This window comes from Cordyceps javanica, chromosome 7 (assembly GCF_051103115.1).
Source record: "Cordyceps javanica chromosome 7, complete sequence".
In the NCBI taxonomy this organism is placed as follows: Eukaryota; Fungi; Ascomycota; class Sordariomycetes; order Hypocreales; family Cordycipitaceae; genus Cordyceps; species Cordyceps javanica.
In genome coordinates this window covers 1,506,805-1,526,917 of record NC_139301.1, presented here as the reverse complement: position 1 = coordinate 1,526,917, position 20,113 = coordinate 1,506,805, and the positions used below count along the sequence as shown (strand labels likewise).

General features: G+C 53.5%; 5 protein-coding genes across 5 annotated transcripts; 3 read left to right on the top strand and 2 right to left on the bottom strand.

Annotated features, from left to right (window-relative positions):
- Window positions 1–179: 179 nt before the first annotated feature.
- V2A60_009984 (exocyst complex component Sec3-domain-containing protein) lies at window positions 180–4,410 on the top strand (the record flags this gene model as incomplete). The annotated part of the gene is made up of 2 exons (XM_083261245.1): window positions 180–297; window positions 395–4,410. The coding sequence occupies 2 exons, from the start codon at window positions 180–182 to the stop codon at window positions 4,408–4,410; spliced, it is 4,134 nt and encodes a 1,377-aa protein (XP_083117371.1).
- Window positions 4,411–4,983: 573 nt separating this feature from the next.
- Window positions 4,984–7,989, top strand: V2A60_009983 (uncharacterized protein; the record flags this gene model as incomplete). The annotated part of the gene is made up of 1 exon (XM_083261244.1): window positions 4,984–7,989. One exon carries the CDS (start codon window positions 4,984–4,986, stop codon window positions 7,987–7,989), a length of 3,006 nt encoding a protein of 1,001 aa, XP_083117370.1.
- A 459-nt stretch (window positions 7,990–8,448) lies between these two features.
- V2A60_009982 (putative ubiquitin-protein ligase UFD4) lies at window positions 8,449–14,400 on the bottom strand (the record flags this gene model as incomplete). Its single annotated transcript, XM_083261243.1, has 4 exons — window positions 8,449–8,795; window positions 8,846–13,849; window positions 13,911–14,011; window positions 14,069–14,400. The coding sequence occupies 4 exons, from the start codon at window positions 14,398–14,400 to the stop codon at window positions 8,449–8,451; spliced, it is 5,784 nt and encodes a 1,927-aa protein (XP_083117369.1).
- A 2,134-nt stretch (window positions 14,401–16,534) lies between these two features.
- V2A60_009981 (thiamine diphosphate-binding protein) lies at window positions 16,535–17,887 on the bottom strand (the record flags this gene model as incomplete). Its single annotated transcript, XM_083261242.1, has 2 exons — window positions 16,535–17,308; window positions 17,369–17,887. 2 exons carry the CDS (start codon window positions 17,885–17,887, stop codon window positions 16,535–16,537), a joined length of 1,293 nt encoding a protein of 430 aa, XP_083117368.1.
- Window positions 17,888–19,077: 1,190 nt separating this feature from the next.
- Window positions 19,078–20,086, top strand: V2A60_009980 (2-hexaprenyl-6-methoxy-1,4-benzoquinone methyltransferase; the record flags this gene model as incomplete). Its single annotated transcript, XM_083261241.1, has 2 exons — window positions 19,078–19,343; window positions 19,429–20,086. 2 exons carry the CDS (start codon window positions 19,078–19,080, stop codon window positions 20,084–20,086), a joined length of 924 nt encoding a protein of 307 aa, XP_083117367.1.
- Window positions 20,087–20,113: the final 27 nt, after the last annotated feature.

The following is a 20,113-nucleotide window of genomic DNA, read 5'->3' as shown; positions in this document are numbered from 1 at the left end:
ATGAGCCAAGGCAGACCCACCGCCGCGCTCCCGCACTCCTGAACTCCAGCCCGCGACACTCCCGCCACCTTCAAACATCGCATTCCCGACATCACTCCTTTTGTGCCACGGCTGGCTGCACCGTTATGCTGCGCCATCATCTCCCGATCTCTGCTTCATGACCATTCTCGCATTAGAAAATGGACCGCGCATTCGGAGCCGGCTCTGGCGCGGCGGCCAGCAGGGCCGAGCGATTCGAGGATGAGAAGCGCCGCATAATCGAGAGCTGCTTCAGCAAAAAAGACCAAGACGGCTCTAGTAAGCCTGCACCTTTTACCATGACAGCATCACGACCATGAAAAATGGGACTCAAATTGGTGATCGTGCTATCCTGCTAATCTCATCGTTTTTAAAGTGATCGAAACCTACATTACCCATATTAGAATTACAGAATACTCGACTCACCCTACGTCACCCCCCCCTCCCCAGGCTCGAACGCCCGATTCCGAAAAGCCTCGAGTTATCATTGTCGCTGTCCGCCAATCGGGCCGGGTGCGCATGCATAAATCCAAAGAAAATGCCAACGGGTCCTTTTCCATCGGCAAGACCTGGAACCTTGATGATCTGAGCCACATAGAATCATACACCGGCCCTCTGGTCAATCCCAACTTGCGCGATTGGGCTGGCGAAACTGGATTCACAGTGACTCTAGGAAAGCAATACTATTGGCAAGCCCAGACAGACAAGGAGAAGAAGTTCTTCGTTGCAAGCCTGATCAAAATTTACAGCAAATATACGGGAGGCAAGGTTCCCGAGTTGAATGGTTTTGACCAGCGTGAGCAAGACCAAGTCATTGGGGCGGGAAGACGTGCGCCCCCGCGGCCAAGTGCGACAACAGCTTCTCAGTTATCTCCAGGGCCGGATTCGGCGCCTTCGTCTGTTCTGTCGACGCCATCGGGCGCACCACAACTCGCGACCCCCGACTCCTCTAGGTTTCAAAAAGCGCCCTTCCGCCCTCCTATAAACGGCACGAATTCTCCTGCAAGCAGTGTTGATTCCTCATTCAACAACAAGGAGCGATCGGATCGGCTGCCCCCGCCGCGATGGGCTGCACAAACCAACAAGAGCCAAGAATCTTTTGCCACATCCGTGTCAGCTTCAGCAAGAAGCGACGACGCCGCTGGTCAACTTCCCAGGTCCCGCAACGGACCCAACGTTCCCGCCGCCCCAGGCAGGTTTGGTGATCCTCGCGGCGCCGTAGAGGAACCACTCAATGTACCTCAAGGTTCCGAAGTTCCGCCTCCGGAACGGCGTCGACCCCCAATGGACCCGTCACGCCCGAAGGACAGGGGCGTTGTGCCGCCGCCTTTAAATAGCCCGATCAACAAGAAAGAACCGGTGTACCCACCACCCCGAAACAGCGATCGAGACTCACCTATGAATGGCGCATCCGGTGGTGCCTTGGAGGCAGAGTCCTCCCCGGAAATACCGAAACCGCCAGGTATGAATTCTTCTGCGTTGACACGCATGAAAAGCGAAAGCGGCTCTGCCTCTCAGCCTGACGAGGCTGCACAGGCCCCTCCCCCGGTTCCCACCGAACCTGAGGAAGAGTCGCGGCCTGGCCTGGGACCCATGATCAAATCGAAGAGATCAAGAGGTGATATTGCTGGTGTATTCTGGAAGGCTGCGAATGCTGCTTCTGCTGCATCGGCATTTAAACCGCGTCCTGGCGGCGCTGCAGAGAGGCTGCGGATGGCCCAGCAGAAGACGAGCGATGGCCCTGATGGTATCACTGGTGTGGTTCCTGCACCCCCGCGGCCAATGTCAAGAGATAATCGACCAGAGACTCCTGAAACTACTTCAGCAGCCTCAGGCGCAGCTCCTACTCCTGCTCCTGCTGACCAATCCCCCCAACCCGCTACACCCGTGCCAGAGGCCCCAGAACCTACTGTACCTGAACTTGCGGTTACTTCTACGTCGCCGCCAGTACAAGAACCGCAGCTAGCCAAGACAGAGGGTCCTAGCGAAGCTGCCATAAAGCAAGCGGAAGAGGCAGCCAAGGAGAAAGCAGCTCGGGCAGTCGCGGCTGGTAACGACTCGAGATATCTTCAAGCACTCGGAGTCGACCCCACAATCTTGGATGGGCGAAGTCAAGAATTCGGCAAATGGCTGGACTACTTTGGCTGGGTTCCTGGCGACAAAATGCGCTCGCACAACGCCGAAGAATTGAAAATCGACATTGACAGGGAGCTGAACAAAGCGCAGGCCGGTGGCTGGCTTGCGCGGTTTCGCGAGGAAGATGAGCGAGTACACGCTATCAAAGAAGGCGTTAATCTGGCTATGACCGAATGCGAGGAGCTTGATAATCTTTTGACTCTGTATTCTGTGGAGCTTTCGACATTGTCGGACGATATTGCCTACATCGAAGCTCAAGGCCAAGGTCTACAGGTGCAGACCGCTAACCAGAAGCTACTCAAGAAAGAGCTTGAGTCCCTTCTGGAGACCTGCGCAATCACAAGTAATGATCTGGAAGCTCTGCACCGCGCACCACTTGACACCTTGCGTGGTTTGGAAGATGCAGAGGGGTCTCTTGTTGTTCTGTTCAAAGCAATGCTCAAGATTGACCCTAAATCGAAAGAAAAGACTGTAGACTCGCGCATTGACCAGGAATCAAGCCTCAACAGCAACTATGGTCAGATGCGCATTGTGCAAGAGAAAAAGCAGATGTACATGCAAGAGAGCGGTCTTTTCATGCGTCGTCTTGTTGAATTCATGGCGAGACAGTTCGACGCTGCGTATGCGGAAACGAAGCGTGCTTTGGATGGTGCCCTATCAAAAAAGGCCGATGCCAGCCATCATAATGCTGGGAGAGAACTCATCTGGAAGTACAGCCCCTTGATGCTATATGCTAGAGATGTCGATCTCGAGAACTGGAACCGCGTCCTCCAAATATACCAGGACAAGAGCTTGCCGCTTTACAAGACCGAATTTCAAAACGTCATTACGCATTGGCGTAAGAATGCCAGAAAGATGACGGGCGATGAAGCCGAAATGCTGTTTACGTCGCAAGTCGAGAAGCAACAGGAAGGTGTCGCCACAGCAGCAAGAAAACTGACAGTTAAGAGAAGTCAAACATTGGCGAGAGCCCTGCGATCACCGCTTGCAGATGGCGGATCGCGTGCTGCTGAGAAGAGCACAGGAGAAGGTCGCACCATGCCATTTGAGGTTTTCGGAGCTGTCCTAGATGACCTTCTCCCGCTAGTCGAAATGGAACAGAATTTCATTATTGATTTCTTTCACGCCACGACGCTGGAGTCACTCGATTTCCCCGACACGGTAGCGGCAACCGCCCCTCACAATCGCCGCGGCGGTGATCTGAAACGCCATCGGCTTATGGAACCTGATCGCGAGCTGGCACGACGTGTGACACGTTCTATGGAGATTATTTTCACATTTTTGGAAACTGAAATTCAACGGTTGATGGAATGGGTTCTCGGCCAATTTCCGCTACAAGGCGCTGGAGTCCTCGCTGTTCTCGAGAAGAAGATGTCCGAAATCAGTCAATCCAACCAGGAGTTTCTCAACACCACGCTACAGAAAGTACATGATCTACTTGAAGGTCGCTTTATCAAATTTGTCAACGATCAAATTCGGGCTATTGAGGACACCAAGGTTAAGATTAACAAACGCAAGGGCGTCATTTCCTTCATCCGGGTGTTTCCGACTTTTCTTACAGCTGTTGAGAATATGATTGATGGATTGGATCCAAACTTGCCCTTGCGTCGCATGATTGACCGCGAGTATGATCGAATCCTCAAGTCCATGTTCGACTCGCTGATGGTCATTGCCCGCGAGAACCCAACTGGTGTTGCTGGTGCAGGCACAGCTGACCCCGAAGGCAAGGAAGCTCTCAACTTTCATATCCTATTAATCGAGAACATGAATCATTTCCTCGAGGAGACGGATTCGCGGGGTTTGGACGTGCTTGAAACCTGGAAAGATCAGGCAAATACCGAGTACCATGAGCATATGGAACTGTATCTCAACGCGGTCATGCGCCGACCTCTAGGCAAATTGTTAGACCACCTCGAGAATATCGAGGCGCAAATCCAGACTGGCAAGTCGCCGACTGCGATTGCCAGACAGCCATCTAACAGCCAGGCCGTCTTTGTCAAGGTGCTTAGCATGTACGATGCCAAGGATCTTCGCAAAGGTATCGATGCACTGCGAAAGCGTGTTGAGAAACACTTTGGAGATGCCGATGAACCTGCACTCAGTCGTGGCCTCGTAACCAAGGTACTGACTGAGTGTGAGAACTTTTACGGCAAGGTTGAGACTAGGATCGGAAGTGTAACGACGAATGTTTATGGAGGCGATGTGCCGTTCGAATGGCCTAGAGCAGAAGTTAAGGCGGCTTTTCGAGAAAAATGATTAGAACATATTTACGGAACTGAGGCTTATGATGTTGATAGGGGCAAGGTGGCCAATCTTGATGTTTTTTTATTGCGTGTACGACTAGGGAGGGATATTTAGTCTTGAAACTGTTGATGGTGGGAAAGCAGCACCCATCAGGCCAGTTCTTGTGGCCACGCAGCGAGCTCGCTGGCCAAAGAAATGAATTTCACTTTAGAAACCAGAAAGAAGTATTGAAACAAAAATTCTAAATGTTGACATATTTTCTCCAGTCAGGAAACAAATTATTTCATGCCCATCGGCCAAGGGATGTAAGTACAGATGTACAAGGCTTTTTAGCAATGGGACCAATTAAAGTGGACGCGTTGACCGCGTCTTGTGTTCCGTCTTGTGCGCGCCCACTTACACACCGCACTTGGCCATTCTACACGACATATAGCCAGTGGCGAGGCGAATAACGCATACGAGTCAACTCGAAATCTCGTTGCCAAAATAAGGCTCTCAAGACGTTCGATAAGGTTTCTCCTTCCTTGCAGTTTAAAAACCGACGAAAGACTCTGGTTTCGACCTCCATCCCCCGCGGTGCCCAGGATGACGCCACGCACAAGATCGGGCGGCGCGGCCCCTCCATCTAGCATTATCTACAAATCGACACCAGCACTAAAACAACTTCAGTTTCCCTCGCGAAGAAGGAGAGTACGGACGTATGGCAGACAAAACCGGAGAGCAGGCGGCGGTTACGACGGCAACGGCAACGACGATGACGACAAAGAGAACCAAGAAGGCAGCAGCACGCATCCGACGCCGAACCTGAAACAAAAGACGCTTACGCAGTATGACTTCGCCTCTGGCTTTAATGAAGGGAGTTTGGTGGACCTATCTGATGCGAGCGACGTTGAGATCCCAGACAAGATTGAAGATGACAATACAGAAAAGGAGAACAATGTGCCGAAAGGTACGAAGCGCAGAAGATCACCCACCGCAAAGCACGCGCCGCTACAGCCGATAGAAGTCTTGGAGGATGAAGAGGCAGAGGATGCAGAGGAGGAACTGCGAGTGCCGGACACGGAAGCAGAAGAAGACGACGATGATGACGAGGAACCTATCGTGAGGGGGCGCCGTGGAGGCGGTTTTGTGGATACGCGAAGGACGAAACGCAGACGAACGCTGGGCGAAGAACACCGTATGAGTGCGATGAATGAGAATAGTCGATCATCACGGAGGAGGACTCTAGGTGACTCACCAGTCGCCGGGCCATCAAGACGTCGCTATCACACACAAACTCTAACACAGTTTATCGGTCGCACGACATCTTTCGTCGCCGATTCGGAAGATGAGGAGCTTGGTGGCAGTAGAAACCATGATTTTCTGGAATGGCTTGGCGACGAGGAGCCACAGAGTCCGACCATGGGCACACAGGCGAGCAAAAGAAGCGCCGAGACGACCACCTTCGTTGCTGTACCCAAAGTGTGGGAGGATCACAGCCCGTCGCCGCGACCCCGCACTAGAAAGCGGCCGGTGACGACGCAGAACAGCCAGCAGCCTCGCGAAGAGTCAGTCGTACCGCAGACGCCCATCAAGAGCCTGCGATTTGGCCTACCTCCTTCCTCGCAGCGCATCTCGCCGTCCCCGTCACGGATTGCAGCCATCTATGGTGCGCCCAACCCGCATGAATCACCATCAACTCAACGACGACGGCAGAACAGTCCGCCGAAGCCGCTACTCGAGCTCACCGGGAAGCCGACGAAACGCATCAGCTCGACTATTAAGCCAGAGCTGGTAATCGCCGATTCGTACGCTACAGAGGCTTGGAGCCCGGTGGGAGGCGCACAGGCGCGACTCGGCACACCCTCGCAGACGCAGGGCGACGTCTTCGGCACGCCGGCGGAGGAATCGGGACCACATCCCACTGCAGTTCCCGCTACATCACTGCAAACGAACAGGCCTACAGACAATGACGAGGAACCTGCGCCAGCAACACTCTGCACCCAAAACCAGGACGGGGAGATCCAGGAGACGTTTTCCACGGCGATTTCCCAAGTTGCGCAAGAGAGCCCCGTAGTGAGCAGGCAAACATTGCCGAAGACCACCAAACAAGACACACCGTCACAACCACGAGCAGCGCCAACACTAGTCGCTACTGGCGATGAGCGAGAAATCCCAGACTCTGACGATGATGAGGATGATTTTGGCACAGACAGTGACACGAGTAGCGATGAGGCAGAGGAGGCACGCTTCGCAGCGGGTGCCGAGACACAGCTCCTCATGGACCAACTACAGTCCAGCGTGCACAAATGGAGCGGCACCTCGCGCGCTGGTGCCAGCAATGCGCCATCATCTTCACTGGCATCAGCACATTCGCCTCGCACCTCAAGTCCTGTACCATCGTCCAGGTCCGCCAACACGCCACAATCGGCTCCCCCATCGTCCGCCAAACCTGCGGCGGCCATGGAGAAGCAACCGCTGAAGCAGCCCCCGCAAAGCCGGCCTGGTACGATTGCCAACGACATCCCCAGCACGCATCGCGGCAGGCCGCTCCGCACGCCCCTTTACCACCCCGAGCCAATTGACACGCAGGGCGCGCCGCTCGAGTCGCAGCGCGTGGCGCTTGCCACTCTCCAGAGTTTCACGCCTGCCTCGGCACGCACTGACATCCTGCTGCCGGTATCCCACGGCACGGTGGCCAACCTAATCTCAGGCCACCAAGACGCCATCGTCCTGCCGTTCAAGGTGCCCGTACAAGTGGCGCGCTTCTGGCTCCTTCACGATGGCGTCCTGCGTTACGTGGCCTTTGTCGCCGGCCACAGCCACGACCCGACGCATGACAATGGCCGTGGCGGCCGCGGCACCTGGGCCTACCGCGCCGTTCAGGTCTACGAGCTCAACAACCCCACGCAAGAGGACGACATGCGCGCCGAAGACTGGATCCACGGCCATGTGGCGCGCTATGTCTACTTTCCTCCCGCCGTTGTGAGCCAGCTGCTCTGGAACCTCCGACAGGCCCTCTTCGAGGACCCGGACGACGACGTGGACGCGGCGGCGACGACGACGCCGCCGATCGTGGCGCTCTCCTCTTCGTCGCCGTTGCGACGCTCCGCCAGGCTTTCGATGCCACCGAGCAGTCGCGGCGGCTGTTTGCCGAGCTCTCCGTTGCAGCAGCGGCAGCGGCAGCACGCACGGCCGCCACCTTCGACGATGCCCGCACCACCTCGGCCGCCGCGGCGCGGCGCGGCGCGCAAATACAACACGCAACAGCCCCTCGTGCGCCCGTCGCAGGCTACCACTGTGTCGCAGGCGTCGACCACCGCGTCGTCTCCGTCCTCACCGGCGCCCGACGTCGTCGCTGGAACGGTAAATCCCGTGCCCGCCAGCCACCCACGCCGTAATTGTGGCGCTGACGAGTCGTCAGAGAGCCTTGTATTCGGAGATCATGGTGGCTCGTCGGTCCTGATGCCGTATAGCGAAATCTTGGGGCTCGAGAGCCTCAAAGCCTCGCAGCTCCTGACCGGCAGTCAGATCCTGCCGGAGAGCCTCGTTCGTGATGAGGAAGAACAGCAACATGCACCGGACGAGATATGGGACTCGGAAGAGGAGTAACACTCAAATACACAATATACACATGGAGAGAGAGAGAGAGAGAGCAGCCATGACATTGACTTGAAATTTTGCATGCAATTTCATCTTGGGGACAATTTACGACTTACGAACTTGATTATGGCACTCCACGAGCGTTTCCAGTCAATTGAATACATAGCAGATACGTAGCAAATTCATTTTTATAGTTCTTGTTCATGATGAAATATACCCATACTTTATTTTTTGATGCTAATGGGATGTCTATATAATTACGGAAAAGAACAAATGACAAGACCATGCCCGTGCCTCGTTCGACGATTCAGTATCCGTCCTCCTAATCCCGACCCATAATTTGCTATATCACTAGTGCATGCAACGATGGAGAGCAGGCTAACATAATATCGCGATCTGTATCGTTCATGTCACACTTGCACACGTAAACGTAGAGTTGTGCAAGTGCTCATATTCCAAAACGTAATTTTAGGAAAGATGGAAAGCCCCCTGGCCCTCTTTCATAGCGGTGAGTAGCCGCTTTCTCATAGTGTCATGGTCTGTATAATCCGGAAGCTTGAGATAGTTGACGCATGTCATTACGCTCGGGAGGTAGTCGTTCGAAGTGTATGGATGTTCGCTCGGTTTACAAACGACAGTGAACATGGGTGTGAGGCTGCGGAAACCTCCAATAGGTAGCTTGGGGCTTCCTGTAATAAATTGAAGAAATTCGCGGCGTTCACTGAGGTCAAACTCGCTCATGACCTGCAATAGATTCTTCACGCTGCGGCTGTCCATGTTATAACCGTGATCTGCTTTGATGGAGTCCGTGAGAGCTGAGTACCGATTAGTTTCATGTTCAGAATGGTATTTGTGTTTGTCTTACTTTCTAGAGACCAGTCCTCGTTTACTTTGCCAAACAGCGCAACGAGCTCGGCAGGAGTAAAGGCACTCAGTGCGGTGTATGGAAATACCTGGGAGAAGCCAGTTCGGAATGCATCAACTTGGGCGCGCACACCTGAGCCAAGCGTCATGTCGATCACCTTGTCTAAATAAGTATCGACATTGTCAATCGTGACGCGCTTTTGGGATCCGTTTGCTTCTAGCTCAATGCCAGGATATCCAGGAAGGGTAAAGTCAAGACACAAGTCATCCAGTCGAACGCCGTCAATAGAAATATTTTCGGTATCAGCGACCTTTTGTGCGGGCGTTCGGCTTGGATCTTCGTCAATCTCCTTTTTAGCGATGGAGTACCTTTTAATTGCTTTGAGAGATCTTGCGAGACCGGGATCGACGACCTTGACAGCACCCAAGGATGGTTTCACGCCTGCAGCTGCAGCCTCACTGATACGGAAGAAGGTAGGATTGAAGTGGATATCAATAATGCGCGAGTCAATCATAGATCGCGCAATAAACTTGCCAAGAATCCGGAACAAGTGCAGAACACGCTCTCCGTTAGGTGTATTCAGCTCCTCTGCACTTAGTGGCCGAGGGAAAAGCCCAGATGGGCCAGACACAAACTCGTTGGATCCCGTATTATCAATATCACGCCAGAGACGCAACTTCTTTTTCGCAAATTCCTTGGAAACAGTCGAGTAAAACTCCAAGGTTGGCCCGAGACCGGTGCCTACTTCTTCGAAGTATTCGACCTCTAGTATGCTCTGGGAAGCACCATACAGTTCCATAACTTTCAGAGCCGACTCGAGGATCTTGAGGCGAGAAATGCGAACTTTTTGCCTTTGGAGACGGCCTAAGAAAGGGCGTTCGTTGTGACGGTCTCGGCGGTTGTCCTCAGCCTGCGCATTCTGCCATCTTGCCATCGATCGGGCATATCCAAACGAGGTAGACTGAAGGAAGAGATGTCGCGTCTCGAACGGGAAGAGGAATGGGTATAGCCGAGCCAAGTCCTCAGACCAGCTAGGCAAGCAGCTACTGGCCACAATGAGTGGCTCTTCCAACTGGCGGTTGAGCTTAGCTGTCAGCTTTGTACTGACAAACTGTGAAGGTGGTTCGGTATTCAAGCCGATGGTCTGCTGGTCATTTGTGACTATGACGTCCTCGATGTTTTCGTTGAGCTCATGTAGAATATTGAGGAGACGTAGTATGGAAGCTGTGGTGGGATTCTTGGCAAGCGATGCCGGAATACCATCCGGGGACTCGGGCTCAGCCTCGGTATTCGCAGCAACTGTGGTTGACTCTATCCACGGCGGACCGGGAACTCGTTTGAACTTGATAGGATGAGTAGCAGACCAGATACTCCTGCTAATGTGCTGATCTTCCGTCTTTGTGGCAGACATGAAAACTGCGCGATAAATTGTTGTCTCGTTGGAAATCAATTTGTCGTCCAAAGAGAATTCAATGTGCCAGTCTTGAGGGACAGTTTGTAGCGCCGACGCATAGGACGTAGGTCGGGATGAACCGGCCGGCGTGGAATTCGCTGAAGTGTGCTTCTGCTCAGCGGTAGAGCGTTTCTCAGCTGTCGTGGGTGTTGCAATCTTAGTACCATTTTCTTTGCGAGCTGTTACACCTCCCGTTGTGGCGATTTCAAAGTCAATTGCAGAAGGGTCCTCGGAGGTGGGGGGATCTTGGCTTTCGTCCATGTCCTCAAGCTCGCCAACAATAGCATCCAGAGCGCTAGTGTCCGCAAGATCATCATCATCATCTTCGCTGATTTGCTTTTCGTCAGCACACTCCAAGTTGCTTTGTTCACCCTCATCGTCTGGAGCGAGATTCCCCGGAGACTGGGCACCAGATGATGGAGCCTGGCGTCGAGAAGATCTTCTTAGACCCTTTCCAGAACGTGATGGCCCTCCAGCCTGACCCGCGTTTGTCGGTGTGGTAGGGTGGCGGGGTGGTTTGCTACTGACTGCGCGTCGCAAGTGCGATGCGCTAGGCGGCATCCCAGCTAGAGGCGGAGGAGGAGGAGGAGGAGGAGGAGGAGGCGGAGGGGGCACCGATCCAGGAGAGAATGGAGAGTCGGCGAGGCGTGAGCCAGGAGGGCCACCCAGGGGGAGTCCCGCCATCGCGGCAAGAGCCTGTGTAAGGCCGTCACGTCTTGCGATGCGTGGCCGCTCAGAAAGACTGATGCGTGGCCGTAGATAGTCATCTAGCGACCTGAATGTGGCAATTGCGTGTATGGAAACCATGATGTTTCGATATGGGCGAGGAATATTCGAGTCGTCGTCAGCTACAAGACGAAGACGAATTTGTTTGCCAAGCATTGAAGCTGGGCTGGTGCGGTTGCCGTCAAATGTGTTGTGATGAACAGTGACAACTTCATAGTGCTCTGACCTACTGAGCAAGTCTTGCAGTTTGTGGATCATCATGCTAAATGGCGTGGCCGGAGACTCTGCTGTCGTCGTCTTCGCCTTGGACTGGATACTCTTGCCCATGAAAATTTCCAGAAATGTTGACTGCGCCGAACGAGCCAACTCTTCATCGGGATTGCTCAATACTTCCACCAAGGAGCGCACAAGGCCAGATGAAAGAAGTTCTGCACTCGTCACACTCTCCAACACATCAGTATCAAATTGGGCTGCCAGTCGGCCAAACAAGGCTTTACCAGCGGATGACGATAGATCAGCAGAGGTGCGCCGCAAGTAGAACGCCTCCAGGTCATCAGCTAACTTCGTTAACCCGTCCATAATAAGACTCGCCTTGGCCTTCATATCTCGACCATGCTCCTCATTTTCATGAGATTCGAGGAACTTCCTTGCAACTTGGCTGATGCGAATTCTTGTGGCTCGGGAATCTGAAAGGTATCTACGAGGAGGTGCAGCTGGCTCAGAGGAGGAAGACGAGCCGGAGCTAACGGGCGATTCATCGCCAGCGTTCTCATCTTGCTCTGTGTTGCCATGACCTTCAGCCTCGTTATCCTCGGGTTCGGCAATCTCGGGCTCGCCATGCTCTGACTCGACATGGACATTTTCCTCCTCATTATTGTCTCCGACTTCATCGTCCTGTTCGTCGTCTTCCACCTCGTCATCCTCGTCATCTGAGGTTGACGAACTTTCTCTGCTGTTATCGTCATCAGCTTCCTCAGCGAGACTACCGGCGGTCTCTTCGGGGACTTGGTTGGAGAGCTTCTCGATTTCAACAATGACACCTTCTCTGTACAATTGGTAACGGTATATTCTGTCGAGGCGACTTGAAAGTAGCTCTGTAGCTTGTAGGCCAAGCATGACAAGACTGGGGTGATCCTGCTGAGAAAGAATGGAAGCGAGAAAAGAAGCGTACGGCACGGGAACAAGAGCCTCCTCAAGGATCTTCTCATCTAGATTAGAGAGCATCTTTATCTGTGCTTGGAGGACCTTCTGTCGAACACTCAAATTGACGGTGCTTGAGAAAACATCTGTAAGGGTAGGAAATATGATCAAGGCAAAACGTCGGACTTCGTCTTCGCAGCTATTGAGGAGTGATAGTCGTTTCTCAGCAGGGGATAGTTGAGTGCCCTCTGCGCCTGCAACAGGTTCTACAATGCTGCGAAACTCAACAAAGTCACCATACAATGGGTCGGCGTCCTTGGGGAGCCCAGGGAGCAACTCGCAGATGACGTTCAGAGTTTCGATGATCTGCTCGCGTGGTCGGTGGATAAGGGCTTGCATGATAACAACGCTGTCGAGCTTGGATGCAACATCTTCCGTGCCGCTTGGCGGGGAAACACCAGTCAAAATCTGGTACAGGGTCTCAACTACCTGCAGCTTGAAAAGCTCCGCCGAAAGCTGAGGACTGGCCCGAGCAGTAAAGGCCAAAACGCGCAGGAACTGGGTGTGGATGCTGGATCCAATCAGATTAGTTGTTCCAGGAACCAACAAGCGCAAGACGGCCCGTAGTAAATCAACGCTGACGAGCTCTTCAAGCTTCGCAGCTTGGTGTTTGAAACTCTCGACAATACCAGAGACACAGAGTGAAGCTTGCTCAACAACCCGTTGGTCATTGCTACTCAACACGTTGAGAAGAATTGGCATGACATCTCGGACAACCGGGAAAGAATCATCGGGGATATTTCTGCAGCAGTTGGCCGCAATTGTCACAGCGGTTCTCTGAGTGCTTGTGGCAAAAAAGTCGAGGTACGATAGACAAGCCGTGAGCCCGCCTTCGCGAACGATGCTGGATGGATATTCGACAGATATTTTTTCCAGGGTGCTTAGCGATTGCTCAGCCAGGTCGATGAAGGAAATCTCTAGAAGCTTTGAGCACAGCACTGGCACGGCATTCCCATAAACAACGTTGGCCACGCTGGCGGGCAGGGCTTCCATCAAGTTGGCTAGACAGCGGCAAGCAAGGAGCATCACTTCGGGACTCTCTTCCTTGTTCATCAGCCGGACCAGCTCTCTCACAAAGGCATCGGGCGAGAAATGTCCAGCAAGGTTGTCCTCGTTGGAAACGAGAAGGAGCTCGGACAACTCCTGCAAAGCAATGACCTGAATAGATAGATCATCTTCCCGCAGGTTGTTGAGAAGCTCACGCAAACGTGCTGTCAGACCAGACATCATTCCAGTCAGAGCACGAAGGGTGTTGGACAATCCTGCAACTCCTGGAAGTCCACCAAAAGGGTCGCCATCGTCATTGTCGGCAAAGGTATCACCGCGCTCGTTTTCTTCGTCGTCATCGTCATCGTCGTTGTCATTGTCATCGCCATCGTCGTTGTCGTCGTCTTCATCATCATCTTCATCGTCGTCTACATCGTCGTTGGAACGCTCAATAGAGGGGTTGTTGTCATTGCGGGTATCTTCACTCTCGTCGTCATTTACTTGATTTGTAGAGGCATGTTGAGTTGAGTCAAGACCGTCTCTACTGCCCTCGGTGCCACCCATTACGATGTCCTCATCTGCTTCGGCGGCGAGACGCTTCGAACGTCGAGAGAGGGGAGAGCGTTCGTTCTGAGTGTCTGCTCACCGATTAGTACAGCCACTGTATGGTGCCTGTGTCAAGTCATGTGCGTAACGAACCAGGAGGGCTCTGAATTGACTTTTTGCCGCGGCTTCTCCGTCTATGTAGGCTGTCGGTTGGTGAGTGGTCACGCGTGACTTCTCTGGGGGAGGTGCGTTCACTGCCGGTGTTAGCACATGTAGAGAGTGACAGGATGAATAAACACCGCTTCCCCTACCTGGAGCTGTCCATCATAGAACTCTTTCCTTTCCGAAGGACCTTGGGAGGCGCTTTTGTACTCCCACTGGGAGGCAGAGCGGTGGCCGTGTCTTCGGGTAACTTTTGCCTCTTAGATCTCCGGTCCGAGGAGCTGGGGCGTGCTAGAGTGGCCGGCAGCTTGGAGCCCGCCAAAGCCTTGCGCTTGTTGCGTGGAGGCAGTAGAGGGGTGTTTGGTGAAGTCGGGCGTTCGGCGGATTCTGGGATAGGTTTCGTAGCGTTTGGAGCGGCCGAAGTCTTGGCCACCCGGCTGGCAGCTTGACGGGCAGACGACCTGGTAATCCTGGGACTCATGAGTAACTAATTCCCCGAGAAGAGTGGTATACAGAGGTGACCGGGAAGGCAGGAATGATTTGCTGTGTTGGAGCGTGGATGATTGGGGAACCAGGCTGGTGCAACACTGGAAAGGTTTCCAAGGCGAGATGACGACAAATCTCTGGCGGGCATGCCGGATACTAGAATGTACCGGGGTGGAACGAGTCGGGAAGGGGAGGAGATAAGAAGCGGAGGAAGAGTCTGTATGTGGCATGCAAGAGAAGGGTCACGATGCTAGGAGCCGGCACACGGGACGTTGGGTCGAGGAATTGATTGCGGGCGCTGCGTTTGTGGCGAGGAGGTAGAAGAGGTCAAACGGCGACGAGCCAACAAGTAGCAGACAGGCAAAGAAAAAAGCGAGCAATTATGTTGCTGCCAGAAGCCAGTGGCAAGGAATTAAAACAGCTGATCGAACCCGACAGGCTGGTAACCAGGAGGGAGCGGATCAACTCCGTCGACCGAGAAGTAGTGGCTCGAGGCACCCAACGTCACAGCGAGGATGGCGAGGACACACAGGGAAGAGAGGAGAGGGTAGGGGGCAATGGGACGAGAAAGACAAATACTGGATGGGATTCACAGCTTATTCAAAAGACGGAGCGTACCTCTGAGGCGCGACTGGCGTCAGACGGGCGCTACTGGCCGTAGCAGTGTCGTCTGGAGAAAGTGGCACTGGGTTATCGCCTGCCGGTGTTCGTTCTGCCATGCCCGGACTACGCCATTAGTAGATTTGGCGCGGAGCTCGAAGCGGGCGAACAGAGTGTTTCTTCGTTGGCTATTCGTTTACAGTGTTGCGGGCTGTCGATGTGCGTTGGCAAGAGGCGGGCAGGGAGCGGGTGCGAATATATTGGGCGGTCGTGGGCGTGAGAGGAGACAAGGAGATGTGTGGTTGTCGTGATGTCTCGCCTCCGGTGTACGGTGCGGGTTAGAAGTGAGAGTGGTCGCTGATGCGGGCAGCACTCGGGCGGTCAGGTGTCGAGGTCCAGCATTTATTACTTACCTTAGTTACCTTAGTAGGTAGGTAGGTACCTACTTACCCTGTAATTTATGAGATGACAGGTTACTAAAGTACTTGAGTAGTAGCGGTGATAAGGCACAGCGCCCCGCAATGTGCCTGAATCTTCCGTACCTGCCTACCAAATGTAGGTGGCGAGGTACTTGCCTAATGACTGTATTAGGGCGCGTACTGATAGCAGGAACCATGGCAGGTGGTAAAGATACCTAGCTACTGACGTCGGCTACTCACAGTCAGGCCGCCCTTTCTTACTAAAATACACATTCTTGACTTTAAATAAAAACATACAAGGATTCTACAGTTAGTAAGTTATATGAAATTAATTGATCATGGCCCAGAGATCCTGCATCATGAACGCCTACATTCCCCCCAAGTGTTGTTAGCTCGCCCGACGACTACGCCCTCAGCTGACCAAAACGCAATATTGTGTGCGAATGTGTCAAGATTTCCACTGCAATTCGCCGTGTCAACATCCCCTTTGACACAAAAAATCGGGGCATGGCGCCTGCTGCCTCGATAGGCCTGACTGCTTGGGCGCCTGAATATATTATGTCTGCATGTTAATTGTGCTCTGCCTGAGAAAAAGGCGAACCCGTTGAGTCCTATCATTCGGGTTCCAGCACCAGCGTACCTACGGAATAGTGGGTGCTGACACTTGGGCAGGTTACTGAGTATCTGTACCTTGCTAGGTAGGTAGGTACCTACTAAGGTAGTAGTGACCTAAGGTAGCTTACTAGGTACCTTTGCGACCGCATTTCGTTGCACACCCACAGCGACATAGGGCCATGACATATTTCATCCCGTGTCCATGCTTCAACCAACCCGGGTGCATGCCTCGTTTTGTCGTGGGGGCATTGGAAATGGAACCATCGACTGTACGGATACAGGTGCAAGGGTTGCCGAGTGCGGATGACTCGGTGCACGCCAGCAACCCCTGACAAACTATGTCGACTACACACAAATACATCACACTAGCTGACTGGCGTTTTCAAAAATTAGTTCGTGGCTGGACCATATATCCCGATTTGCGTCTGCATAGATTGTTGATATGTTTAATCTGTTTTTCTGAAATTTTCAAGTTTTCTCTCATACATGGATAATTCATGGCTTCAATGTCTCCTTACCGCCCTCAAACTCACTGATATCATACTCATCCGGGTATTCATCAATAAGCTCCTTCAGCTCCTGCATCTGCGCCTTGATGCCTGGCGTCAGCTCATCATACACATCCTCGAACATGGTCTTGATTGCCGGCTTCTTCTCTTTCTCCGCGGCGCTAAACTCCCTGAGCACCTCTCTACGCAGTGCGTCGCGAGCGTCCTTTTCCTTGACCTCATCCCAGTAGCCCTTAGCCTCCATCCATTTGCGCAGGCGCGTGAGCGGGTTGTCACGGCGCTTCCAGTCCTCTACCTCGACGCGTGCGCGGTACGCAAACGAGTCGTCTGACGTGCTATGATGGGAGACTCGGTAAGTCATGGCTTCGATGAGCACGGGCTTACCGCCGTCTTGGAGAGCGAGCTCGCGTGCCTTCTTAGTCGCCTCACGCACGGCCCAAATATCGTTACCGTCAACGCGGATAGTGTCAATACCATAGCCAATGCCACGACTGGCAATACCGTCGCCACGATACTGCTCCAACGTAGGCGTGGAAATGGCGTACCCGTTGTTACGGCAGATGAAAATGACGGGGCATGATCTGGTGGCGGCAATGTTCATGGCAGCGTGAAAATCACCCTCGCTGGCAGCACCCTCTCCAAAGAAGACGGCGCAGACGCGAGCCTTGGACTCAGGATTCTGCAACTTCTGCAGTTTTAGAGCATATCCTGCGCCCGATGCTTGTGGTAGCTGTGTAGCTAAGGGGGATGAGATGGTGTGCTGTGTCTGCTATTAGTATGACTGATGGTCGTGTCTCGTGGCTACTGAGATATTACGCACCACATTGAGTTTCTTGCTGCCATAGTGAATGGGCATGTTTCTCCCCTTGCCAGGGTCATTTCTGTTGGAAAACAATTGCGACATGAACTCCTTAGTTGTGAAGCCTCTCTCCTTGAACAGGCCCTGCTCACGGTATTGGCAGAAGACGACGTCCTCGGGGTCCAATACGCTCGATGTTCCCACGCTGACGGCCTCCTCGCCGGCGCTAACCATGTAAAAGCTGAGACGGCCCTGTCTCTGGGCGTCGAACATGATCAGGTCCATAATGGAAATGAAAAGCATGTCTTTGTACAACTTGACGACCTGCTCCTCCGAAATGTCTGGCTCAAAAGTGCCGTCGACGACAACTCCGTGCTGGTCCACCACTCGATACGTAGGCAGGGCTTTGTACGATTCCGGGTTCTCAAAATTGAGACTATGCGTGAAGGCGCTCTTGAGCGCGCCAGGGAACTGAACGAATTCCGAGTTGGGACGCTGTGAGACGCTGCTGGCTGCGCGCAGCGGACCAAGGGCAGCCATACGCGACTGAGCAACGGAAGCGGTTGCCCCGCGTAGTTGTACTCTTTGCAGCATGCGAGCCCTCATTATGTATTGTCTGATGCTGAATGTTGCTACTAGAAAGGGAAACGAAATTGACAATGCAGTTGTTGGAGATTGCATCCGCACGGCGACTGAAATTCTGGGGAAACAGAGTTGCTCGGTTGCTGGTGGCTGTTTGGGTCGATTGGTCGAAGCCGAAGCAGAGCGACGTCACTCTGAGCCGATTGAACCCGCTAAGCCGTGGGTAGAACGCGTGGGCTACGCTACCAGCTACCTACCTATGCAAGGCACCGCGCTGGTCAGCTATACTGCCGCTGCCAACGCACAGGACGAAGCGAAAATGCAGTAGAATGGCCATGTATTCGAGTTCATCCGATTGAAACTATAGTTGGTTGCATGTCTCTCGCAGTAACCACTTCTTTGTTTGCTATTTATGTGCGCAGCTGTGTGCATTGCCAGCTGGCGGCGCCGTTTGCCTGACGTCTCGTTCAAAACAATGCATAAGTCACTACGCAAGTAAATGTAGAAGAGAGAAGAAAAATGCAAGGATTCGAAATATACTTCACTTTGTTAATTTCGCCATCTTTAGAATATTTTCCTGATCTCAGGTGCATCTTAAACTCGGCTTAGCGATGACTACGACCAAAACCGGCCTCTTGGTAACTATTTTAGTGGTCCTCATGCTTGTCGGTCTTGTCGGCTTCGGCTTACGGTTCCTGATCAACAAATTGGTAAATACGGTGCAGATTAAGCGAGCAAGAGACGAAGAAGAGGCACCGCAGCAAGAAACAGACAACGAGGCCAATTCAAACCTCGCGACAACTTCCAGCGGCAGGCCGCCCCCCGAAAGCACCTGAGCCCGAAGCAACCAACAGGTAACAGAATCATAGCGGCAATGCGACCAAGGTTGACCAGGCAGAATCAGACTCAAAAACACCATATTGGCCATCACATGGCCGAGAAGGCTCATCCGTATAATCAAGATCGTCAATTTGCCAGATCCAGCGGAGCCGCGCAGTACGATGAACGGTGGTGGAGCCTGCCTAACGAATCCAGGAACAAAATTTCCAGGCAATACATCGGCACGTACCTAGGTAGACTCTTCCGCCTTGAGGCACTCAATCGGCCCAGGCAGAAACAGATACATCATCACAACAGAAATTACCACAATGGCCTCAAGACACGGCCTACGGACCTGCGCGGCCTCCATGCGCGTCATGGCAGCGCGACAAAAGGCCATGCGCCAGATTAGCACCACGGCTACTCGCCTCAACCCCGAGCAGCAGCCGCACCAAGGCCGGACCACCCACTTCGGCTTCGAGACGGTCAACGAGGAGGAAAAGGCCGGGCGCGTTGCAGGTGTATTTACCAGCGTTGCAGAATCTTACGACAAGATGAACGACCTCATGTCATTTGGCGTACATCGGCTCTGGAAGTATGCCGACTCCTTCCCTCGGCGGCGAAAGTTGCTTGCGACGATGACCGGCGCTCAATGCTAACCAAGTTACGTCTATCGATAGGGACTACTTTGTTTCCTCGCTGAACCCCGGCGCGACGAACCCCCTCGGCCGTCCACAAAAGATCCTCGACGTCGCCGGCGGCACTGGCGATATTGCCTTCCGCATGGTCGAGCATGCGCACAGCCAAAATGCCAACCCAAACATCCACGTCACCGTATCCGACATCAACCCGGCCATGCTCGAGGTCGGCCGTCAGCGCTCGCTACGTCTCCCGGCTTCGCACCAGACAGCATTGTCCTTCCTTGAGGCCAACGCCGAGCGGCTGCCCTCGGACGTGGCTGATTCCTCTCTGGACCTGTACACGGTCGCCTTTGGCATTCGCAACTTCACCAACATCCCTGCTGCGCTGCGCGAGGCCCATCGCGTACTCAAACCTGGCGGCGTCTTTGCCTGCATGGAGTTCAGCAAGGTCGGTAACCCGCTGCTCAACGCCGCATACAAGCAGTGGTCGTTCAGCGCCATCCCGCTCATTGGCCAGCTCGTCGCTGCCGACCGCGATAGCTACCAGTATCTCGTGGAGAGCATCGAGCGCTTTCCCAGCCAGGATGAGTTCCGCGACATGATCAAGGACGCCGGCTTTGACGTGGCAGGCTGCGGATACGAAAATCTGACGGGCGGTGTAGCTGCCATTCACAAGGGCATCAAGCCTCTAATGTAGAAAATTGTTTCTCGGGCATCAAGACCC